General features: G+C 37.9%; 1 protein-coding gene across 1 annotated transcript in view; it reads right to left on the reverse strand.

Moving 5' to 3' along the window:
* Positions 1-4,564: 4,564 nt before the first annotated feature.
* The window catches only part of ANXA5 (annexin A5), a 23,558-nt gene continuing 16,872 nt past the window's right edge, over positions 4,565-11,250 (reverse strand). The window contains exons 9-13 of the mRNA XM_011948605.1: positions 9,183-9,276; positions 8,165-8,260; positions 6,526-6,584; positions 6,177-6,299; positions 4,565-5,096 (exon numbers count right to left, since the gene is read on the reverse strand). Of these exons, the coding sequence (XP_011803995.1) occupies positions 5,037-5,096; positions 6,177-6,299; positions 6,526-6,584; positions 8,165-8,260; positions 9,183-9,276 (432 nt within the window). The 3' untranslated portion in view covers positions 4,565-5,036. The remainder of the gene's footprint in view (positions 5,097-6,176; positions 6,300-6,525; positions 6,585-8,164; positions 8,261-9,182; positions 9,277-11,250) is intronic.

The following is an 11,250-nucleotide window of genomic DNA, read 5'->3' on the forward strand; positions in this document are numbered from 1 at the left end:
ATAAGAAGCAACTCTTTGTCCATTCAAGTTTTATCATGACATTGCAGCAATTCAGTCACATCTTCAGGCTTCACTCCTACTTCTACTTCTCTTGCCATTTCCACCATGTTTGCAATTACTCTGTTTACTGAAGTCCTAAGCCCCTGAAAGTCATCCATGAGGTTTAGAATGAATTTCTTGCAAACTCCTGGTAATGCTGATATTTTTACCTCTGTTCATGAATCATGAATATTCTTAATGGCTGTATTAATCTGTTCCCACACTGCTATAAAGAAATGCCTAAGACTGGGTTTATGAAGAAAAGAAATTTAATTGACTCCACAGTTCTACAGGCTGTACATTAAGCATGGCTGGGAGGCCTCAGGAAACCTACAATCATGGCAGAAGGTGAAGGTGAAGCAAGTACATCTTAGCATGGTGGAGGAGGAGGAAGAGAGAGTGACAGGGGAGGTGCTACACACTTGCAAACAACCAGATCTCTATTATGAGAACTCTATTATGAGACAACACTAGGGGGATGATGCTAAACCATTAGAAACCACCTGCATGATCCAGTTACTTCACACCACTCAGCACTCGGGATCACAATTCAACATGAGATTTGGGTGGGAATACAAAGCCAAACCGTATCAATGGCATCTAAAATGTTGAATCTTTTCCAGAATGTTTTCTATTTACTTTGACCAGATCCATGAAAAGAATTACTATCTATGACAATTATGCCCTTACAAAATACATTTTTTAATAAGACTTAAAAGTTGAAATTACTCCTTGATCTATGGGGTGCAGAATATATGTTGTGTTAGCAGGCATGAAAACAACGTTCAGCTCCTTGTAAAGCTCCAACATTCACTCCTTAAGTGACAAGGTGTATTGTCAATGTACAGTAATATTTTGAAAAGGATTTTTTTTTTTCTGAGCAGTAGGTCTCAAAAGTGGGCTTAAAATATTCAGCAAACCATGCTATAAACAGATGTGCTATCATCCAGGCATTGTTGTACCATTTATAGAATGCAGGCAGAGTAGATTTAGCATGATTTTTAAGGGCCCTAGGATCCAGGGAATGGTAAATGAGCATTGGCTTCAGCTTAACATCACCAGCTGCATTGGCCCTGGAAGAGTCAGCGTGTTCTTTGAAGCTGAAGCCAGGCATTGATGTATCCTCTCTAGCTATAAATCGTATCTTCTAATAGAAAGCTGTTTGTTTACATTAAAAATGCATAGCCTCCTTTATCAATTATCTTAGCTAGGTCATCTGGAGAACTAGCTGCAGCTTCTACATCAGCACTTTCTGCTTCAATTTGCACTTTTCTACTATAGAGATGGCTTCTTTCCTTAAACCTCATGAACCAAAACTGCTCACTTCCAACTTTTCTTCTGCAACTTCGTCACCTCTCAGCCTTCGTAGAATTGAAAATTAGGATCTTGCTCTGGATTAGGCTTTGACTTAAGGGAATGTTGTGGCTGGTTTGATCTTCTAACCAGACCACTCAAACTTTCTCTGTATCAGCAATACAGCTATTTCACTGTCTTAACCATTCATGTGTTCAATGGAGTAGCACTTTTAATTTTCTTCAAGAAAGAAAATTAAAATTTACATTTATTCACAATTTGGCTGTTTGGCACCAGTAGCCTAGCTTTCAGCCTGCCTTGGCTTTTGACATGCCTTCCTCACTAAGCTGAATCATTTCTAACTTTTGATTTAAAGTAAGAGACGTGTGAATCTCCTCCTTTCATTTGAACACTCAGAGGCCATGGCAGGGTTATTAATTGACCTAATTTCAATATTGTTTTCTCTCAGGGAAGAGAAAGGATCAGAGAGAGAGAGACAGAGAGACAGAGAGAGAGAGAGAGAGAGAGGAACAGCCAGTCAGTAGAGCAGCCAGAACTCACATATTTATCAATGAAGCCCACTGTCTTAAATGGGCATGGTTCATAGCACTTTAATTATGATAGTAACATTGAAAATCACTGAACACAGATCACCATTAGATACATAATAATGAAAATTTAAAATACTGCAAGGATTACCAAAATGTGACAAACAGATAAAGAGTGAGCACATGCTATTGGAAGAATGGTGCTGATACACTGACTCTATGCAAGGTTGCCACAAACTTACAATTTGTTTTAAAGAAAATTTTTTTAAAATTACTTGCAAAGTGCAATAAAACAAGGTGTGGCAGCATGTACTAAGGAGATTAGATCTTTGTTGTATGAACTGTCAATGTTTTCCCGTTTTTCATTTGTCCTTTAAATTTTCTTGGTGGTGATTTTCCCTACTTCCCTCCCTCCCTTACTTCCTTCCCTCCCTCCCTTCCTTCCTTCCTTCCTTCCCTCTTTCCTTCTTTCCTTCCTTCCTTTCCTCCTTCCCTCCTTCCAGGCTCACTGCAACCTTGTGCTCCTGTGTTCAAACCATTCTCTCACCTCAGCATCCCAAGTAGCTGGGACCAGAGGTGTGTGCCACCACATCCAGCTAATTTTTTGTTTGGTTTTTTTAAAAAATAAAAATGGTATTTTGCCATGTTGTCCATGCTGGTCTCAAACTCCTGTGCTCAAGCAATCCACCCACCTTGGCCTCCCAAAGTGCTGGAATTACAGGCATGAGCTACTGTGCCTGGCCTTCCTTCCTTCCTTCATGTAGTTTTTGATTTTTAGGAAATCAAAAATAATTATTTTTTCTCTTATGGCTTCTGGATTTGGGGTGATAGAAAGGCCTCCCACTTCAAGATCATTATGGCAGACATGGAACTGCACCACTTAGATCCCCTTTCAAGAAAAGACTCAGTTCCAAGCTGTGAAAAATGTGGGTTGCTGACAGCCTCCAACTTTTAATCTCCTTCAAGTTTTGCCTCAGCTTTCCAGCCAACACAAGCCCTTCTCCAGAAGACACTTAGCCAATAATTGAGTAAGTTGGTGGCATAGGGCCCAGGCACTTCTGTCTCACACAGGGCTCTTTGCAGGAAATCTTTGCCTCAGAGTTCCACATGATACTGGCAGAGATTTGGTCAGGTCTGCAGTGCAGTCAGATGACACCCCTTGCCCAATCCTGCCTCTTGCCTGTTCCATTCAATAAACCTGTTGCATCCCCAACTCCATCTCAGCATCTGCTTCCCAGAGAATCTAAAAGGCACAGGTATGATGAAATCCCTCCATGGTTCCTTCTCATGTAAGCTTTAAATCTGTTTCATTTTGAGAGTTACCTGATATATGAGGTACAGAAACAGCCCTGTATTTTCCTAGATGGCTCCCCAACTGTCTTCACACCATTTGTTAGAAAAAATAAAAGCTATCTTCACCCAGCAAATTAAGACCTACTTTTAACATATACTAAATTTCCAAATGATTTGTTTCCATATCTGAACTTGCTGTTTTGTCTGTCTGTTCATGCCACAGTATTACTGTTTCAACTATTCGGGATATATAGCCTAATTTGTGTAAAGAACAGTGCTCCCTCACTACTCTCTCAAGTTTTACAAACAATCCTTTCTTTTTTGAATGATGTTTAGAATCAGCTTATCTAGTTTCACAAAAACTTGTCTCCCAATAAACTCACAGAGCGGGAAAGAAGGTCACTAAGTAGATAAATATAGCAAATATTTTCTGTGGGGTTTTTTTATTATTATGTTATTAATAAATTTTCAGATCCAGACCTACAGAAAATATAGCAAATGTTAAAGCTTACTGGTGGGTTTCTCTTAAAGTGTGACTAACAAATAATCCAGGGCATAGTTAAAGCCAGTGGCCTATTTTCAGTAACAGAACAGAACTCTTTGAAACATATCATCTTCTATATGAAAAGTATAAGCAACTGATTCTCAACTTGCCTCTGCATCAAAATTGCCTATGAGGCCTCTCAAAAAAAAAAAAAATCCAATGTCATGTGTACATATACACAGTTTTTAAGATTCCCCTGGTTATTCTGATGAGCATCAACAGTTGTGAAAAGAATATTATCACTATTTTAAAGTTTTCAGAGGAAGATTAGTTCATTTTATTTTAAAAATCTTATTAATGGCAATTACTTTGTTTTAAAAAAAATGCATCCAGAAGGGCGTAAGTACAAAAAGAAAAATGACACCAACTGAATAGCAGTTTGAAAACAGAAAACTGAAAGGTAAATATCAGAAGAGATTGATAAACTGCTTCTTTCTAGAAAAAATTATTATCTTTTTTATTTATCTCAAAGAAAGTGACAGACGGTATATGGGAGGGAAGTTCACAATAGGAAAGAGGAAAGAGAAAGGTAGTACTCTGAATTTTTGCATTAAGTTTTATAATTAGCTTTTCTACTAAGCAAGCAGCACCACGAGCATTGCTTTAATAGATGCATAAATAAACATGGTGTAAATAAACCAGAGACCCCTTCAATCTTTCCTATATTTAGGAAAAATCATATACTATGAAGGAAATTCAGTCTGTGGTGTTGCATTTCTTATTGCCCAAAAGACCAACTATAAATTCAGTTCTCAACTAACACCACTGTCAATTATTAGCTTAAAAAGAGGTATCATTGTTAAATAGATAAATTTAACAATAAATCTAAACACGCATGTACACATAATTCAGGGGGACAGAAATGTTTATTTTTCATTAATCTTTTGAATACAATCACTATAATTTTACAGGTTTAGTTTAGCTGCGAACTTGGACTAATAACATTTCCAAGAGTTCACAATTTCACGGCTAAGGTTCTGATTAAGGTGTCATGGTTACAAACGTAATATAAATGAAGTTTTTAAAAAAGGCTAAAAGCAATCTGGCCTCTTAAAGAAAAATATATAAATGGAAAATGGCCAGGCATTAAACTTAGTAACGTAAGTATAATTAAGTACTAGAGCAGTCAAAGAGATCTCCATCAGAGATCAGTAGGAAGCACCACTATTTTCTTCTATGATGCGTATGTGTTGGTCGTGAGCATGCTAGTATGACTAAGGCAATGTGTCAAGCCCTGGCATACAAATGCAGCTAGAGGTGCTGAAGGAAGGCAGTGGGGCGGCGCAGGCACACAGCAGGGAGCTCTTCCCCGTGACACATTAGTCTTCTCCTCCACAGAGCAGCAGAAGAGCTTTCTTATAGTCCCCAGATGTATCTCCCTGAAACCAAATGTATTACGTTAATCTCCATGACTCACAGAAGCCATAGAAAATTTTTAAACTAACAAATAACTGGCAACAAATTTTATTTATAAGATTCTTCTCCCAAGTGGGTAATCTCTGTGACTTTCACATCAGGAATGTTATGCAGGGAGTTTCCTACCAATGTAACCTCAGACACTCAGCATTCCCTCTGGTAACACAAAGAACAGGGAAACTTTAACAACTATAGTTAAATCAAGCTCTCTAAACAGAATAGTCTCTATCCCTTAGTATATATCAGCTCACACGGGCAGTGCTAGGGCTGCAGGGCTGTCGTGGCTCTCCCTCCGAGACAGAAGGGCAGGACACGCTTTTCATCTGCTTGTCTCACATGCAGACACGCATGATAAATTAATGTTTCAAGCTAAAGGTGCATGGGTAAACTCTCTAGTGTCCTTTGGGCCAGCCACACCACACACATGCTAAACTAAAAGCTTCTGCTCAGTTGAAATCTTGCTTTGCACGTGGTCCACATTAACCTTTATCAGAAGAAAAAAAAAAAGTCAAAAGACCTTAAGCTAAATGTAATTATAGGCCACAGAGCACCTTGTTTTAAAAAGAACAAAAATGATACTAATACCTAGGGGCTCCTTACTTACTCCCTATATGACCTGGTTGGCTCTTTCCTGAATTAGAAACCAGCATCAGAGATAAGGTGATAAAAGACAATGAAGAAAGGAAAAGCTGATATGAAATAAAAGAAGGACTAATAAGGACAGCTGGAACTGATAAAAGACAGAAAGAACACATTATTATCATAGGCAAGAGGTTTGGTTTGTTGAGTCATCTGTCACCACTACTAAATAATGCTTCTGAGTTCACCAAGAGCCTCAGCCACATCAACACCCATGCTTTCACTTAGGAGCCATCATCTCTACTTCAGGAAACATTATGCTATGCTTTTAAACTCATTGCTCTAATCATGCCACTAAAATTTTAAACTTAACACAAGAATCAGGTTCTCCCATTCTTGTCTTTCATGCAACATATCGGTCTGCTTTGGATTACCAAACATAATTTAAAGAAAGGTTCTATTACCTTAATCATGGAATAAAGAGAGGTGGCAAAATTCTTCCTAAACTCCTTCCTGATGTTAAGCAGATCAATCTCACTCCTGGATACCATGACTCTGATGAGGGTATGATCATCTGTCCCAGCTCCCTTTAAAAAAATAGAAAGAGAGAGGCACAATGCTTAAAAACTTCAAACATAGGATCAAATGCTCCCGGGTGCGGGTGAATCAATAAGGTATAACAATTTAGTAGAACTGGGTTGAATGTTATAAGAAGAGAAAAATTCCCAAGGTCTATCATCTAAAACATAAGCAAAAATGAAGAATAATAATTAGAGAAATGTATTAGAGAGAAGGTTCATGGTATCCACTTACCTTCATAGCGTAATAGAGGGTCTCTGCAAGGTAGGCAGGGATACTTCGAATAGATTTCACTAAGAAAATAAACAATACAATGGTCAAATGCTATTCTGATATGAAAAGGATTAAGTAATTAAAAATCAAGTGCTGCTTCCTGCTTATAGCTCTACTTGTATAAAAACACAAAAGTACCAGAGGCTAAAGAGCTGTAAGCTTATCTAATGTCCTCACTCACCAAATATTTTCTTAGACACTGGCTTGGGTTCTCCTTGGAGTTCTGAGGTCTGCATAGAAAGGCATGGAGAATAAGGGCACACGTTTTTTCTATGCCCCTTTATTCTGTGAGGACTTTTTGGATACTGCAGTTTGGGCAGCCTGGATTGTTATAATACCACAATATTATTCATCACCAATAAATCATATAAACCCCTTGGAAGTTTTCATTCCAAGACATTCAAGCAAGTAATACAAGATTACTACACTATCTAATTTTTTAAAACTCTTGTGCAATCTTCCTATACTCTCTACATATTCTTTTTCTTTTTCTTTTTTTCTTTTTGAGACAGAGTCTGGCTCTGTTGCCCAGGCTGGAGTACAGTGGTGCGATCTCGGCTTACTGCAAGCTCCGCTTCCAGGTTCACGCCATTCTCCTGCCTCAGCCTCCCGAGTAGCTGGGACTACAGGCTCCCACCACCATGCCCGACTAATTTGTTGTATTTTTAGTAGAGACGGGGTTTCACCGTGTTAGCCAGAATGGTCTCGATCTCTTGACCTCGTGATCCACCTGCCTTGGCCTCCCAAAGTACTGGGATTACAGGCGTGAGCCACCACACCCGGCAACTTGTATGTGGATTCTAATTATGAAGGACCTGTCTTAAAGTTTTCTAGTAAAAGTTCATTAACTGCGTACTCAAGTGAAAGGCTACTTTTAGAATTGGTTCATACACATCTTTAAAAGCTTATTCTCCTGAAGACAAAGAGCACCAAAGTGTGAGCTCAATGCCAAATACTTGGAACAAACAGCAGACAGAGGCTCACTGCAGACCCATATGAAAAAAATGACTAGAGGAGACTCACAAACTAGATTCACCCTAGTTTTGGAGAGTATATAATGCTGCAATTAACTGCACAGATTCAGTTCTCCAATTTTTCCAGATTATTCTGAATATTTAATTAAAATAAAACTAAATTATTTAATCTGAAAATAACCATCATCACATCTTCTATTACATCAAAGATATTCTTTTTTTCTAAACCAGATGACAATTTCTTAATCTGCCTCAAAGCTGAGAGGACAATATTCAAAAGAATTCTAAAATTCCACAGGTATCAGAAATAATGTTTACAAGCCTCTGAGACAATGTCCACGACATTTCAGTTTCTTCAAGAAATAATATTTTTAATGCAGCTTCAAAACGATTTTTAAACAATTATCTTAGTATTTCCATAGGATTTAGATGAACTAACCAGACAATCCTGTATTCCTAACATCAAAATAAATTTCTGAATTGGAAATTTACGAGTTTGCTTCTCCTAAATATCACCTCAAACTCTTCCTTTCACACCTAGGTGGTTATTTTCAGATGCAGCCTCAATCGAATAAAATACTTTAGCTCTTATCACCAAAAATATGAATACATTGTAAATCACCTACCGACAGCAAGGAGTAGTTGCTCCAAATTGCCAGAAGTCTCCCGGTCAATGGTTTCCTCAATTTGAAATCCTGATATAGTCATGTACTTGTCAAACACTAGAAAAAATAAAAATGATTTCCTAATCACATAAGGATCACTCTTTCCAGAAAGAAGATATCTACTCTGATTAGGTAGTGTCCTACTGAACACAAATCTCCCATTCTTCCTTGCTGACAGAACCTTGTGCTCAGAGCCTCAATATGCCAAGCCCTCAGCAATGGATTGCAGGTATACTTTGTTCACTGATTTCCCAGTCCCCTTACTAGTTATAGCCAACGAGACCTACAGGTAAATCCACTAGAGGGGATGCTGAGAAATCTCCTCACTTATAAAAAGAGATACACAGATATGACTGGTTTCCCCTTTCCTTTCCTTCCTGCTGTGAAATGGTTAAGTTTGGAGCGAGAGCAGACATCTTGTGATAATGAAGAAATGAATACGAGAAAGAAAACCAAAACACTAGGGATAATGGAGCGAAAAAAAAAAAAAAAAAAAACAGAAAGATCTGAAAAATCTCAGGTCCTGCCAAATCAACCATGGAATCCCACCTCTAGAAAAAAAGCCTGATTTTTCAAGCCACTGTTAGGGTTCTCTGTCACTTACACTAAATTCATTCCCAACTGATACCACAAGTGCTGATGACTATCCAGAGATGAGGTCATGGGTACCAATCTCTAGGAGGAAATATGTGTAGTGAGCCACTACTCAGTGATGTGTGACTATGGGAAGAACAATCTAGAGATCTGACCTCCCTTGCCATCCTCCAGTAGTAAAGAGTGGACTAAGGAGCTCTAGTTTGTAAAAGCTACAACAGCAGCAAAGACAATGTGAGATTTCTCCAGGTCACCAAATGGAAGAAATACAAAAACTGATTCATTCACTAAGTCCCTACTATGAGGAAGGTATTCTGTCACACCGGCTCATGCGCTTTCCAAATTTACCAATGTAACTGCCCTATACAGATTTTTTTTCACTCACCCTTTCTCAAATGGGACACACTTCGTGTTCCAAAGATGGTAATAAACTTTTCTTCATCTGTCCCCCATTTAAGTTCTCCAGCCTGAAATAAAGCCTGCAAAAATTTCAAACTCAATTAATAAATTATTCCTCCATCTCATTTCCAGGTTCTTAATCACACTTGTTTTTTCCTCCCTGAATTTTAACTCACTTGATTCATCATATCGTATTAATAGTTTTCATTTCTAATGTTTCCTATGCTGAAACTCAGTTGAGTTTGGAGCAACTTTGGAGCTTGCCACTGAACTGTGCCACAGAAGATTCATGGGTACAAGCAACAGAGCACAGCAATGGTGCAAGGTTACATGTTCCCAAAATGTCTGCCATAACCTCCAATCTTTCAGAAGCAACAATATGGGTCAGGAGAAAGTTATGATTACCTCACTGTTGATACATCCATTTACAGTCCGGGAAAGGATTTAACTGGAAGCTATGTTGTCTGCCTTTTCTGTTTTGCTTGTTCAATAGCACTTGATTAAGAGTACGCTTCATATTTTATCTTTACAACTGAGATTTAACCAAGACTAGCTATAAAATGTTTTCATATTTCCAAAGATCACAATAAATTTTTAAAAGGTTGTGGGTATAGCACAGTGCCTGGCATATAGAAGCACTCAATAAATCGTGGTTGAATAGTTTGAGTGCCCCTACTTCCTTTTTGATATGAGAAAAAAATACATGCTTTCTTGTGTTCATATAACTGCCTAAAAATATAAGCTTATATACAAACATCAACATTAACTCTGAATTCACTTATTGAGATGTGAATAATTTATTAAAATCCAAAGAATCAATCTTTACAATGACTGCACTATCTTTCTGTTCATTTCAAACTAAGTATACATATTAAAATAAGATGAATGCAATTTGCTGAGGCTGCTACTTGCAGTTGGCCTTATGCCCACAAGCAGCAACCCAAATAAAGACAGGAAGTGATAATAACAGGTTTGATATAGAAGTTTTGATCACAGTATGTTTAAAAATGTAGATTATGGTGGTAAAGATCTACTTTTTATTGTATTTCTAGAGAATAAGAAAAAAAATGAGACTCACATATCTTTATGCCCAATTTTAAAATTAATTATTTTAATGATAAAAATGAATAATACCAATTCTGGACATGTGAACATGCTCTTCAAACCTGAAAAGACAGTAACTCTGAAAGTCATGCATGTATCTAAACTTTAGAACCATATCATGATGACACAGACCTTTCTTAAAATAACTTTTAAAATCTAATTACAAAAACAACACAAGTTCATTGAGAAATTTTGTAAAACTAAGAAAAAACAAAAATAAGAAAATAAAAGTTACAGGCTAGGCATGGTGGCTCATGCCTGTAATTCCAGCACTTTGGGATGCTGAGGTGGGTGGATCGCTTGAGCCCATGAGTTCGAGACCAGCCTGGGCATGGCAAAACCCTGACTCTACTAAAAATACAAAAATTATCTGGGCACGGTGGTGGATGCCTGTAATCCCAGCTACCTGGGAGGCTGAGGCAGGAGAATCGCTTGAACCCAGGAGGCAGAGGTTGCAGTGAGCCTAGATCATGGCACTGCACTCCAGACTGGGCGACAAGAGCAAGAAGGAAAGGAAAGGGGAAGGGGAAAGGAAGAGGGGAGAGGAGGGAGAGGAGAGGGGAGGGGAGGGTAAAGAAAGGAAAAGGGATGAAAGGAAAGGAAAGGAAAAGGGTTTGGAAAGGGGAAAGGGAAAGGAAAGAAAACTTGCTATTAATATTAACACCCTGAGGGTGCTAGTTACTATTTCTGGTATGTTTCTACGTGTAGATAAAATATACAACTATATTAACACCTAAATAGGTGGCAGACTCATCTTGTACAGTATCACAGACATTGATGCACATACTTCTTATCAACTGTTTTAAATGTCTAGAAATTTTCTCTAGTAGTACAGGAGTTAAGCCTGTTATATGGGAATAATTGGTGAGATGTCAGGTATTTTTACCATAATCTTTTCATTTTATTGGGAGAATTATGTTTGGGATCAATACCTATTGTGAAACTATTAT

This window comes from Colobus angolensis, unplaced genomic scaffold (genome assembly GCF_000951035.1).
Source record: "Colobus angolensis palliatus isolate OR3802 unplaced genomic scaffold, Cang.pa_1.0 Scaffold280, whole genome shotgun sequence".
NCBI lineage: Eukaryota > Metazoa > Chordata > Mammalia > Primates > Cercopithecidae > Colobus > Colobus angolensis.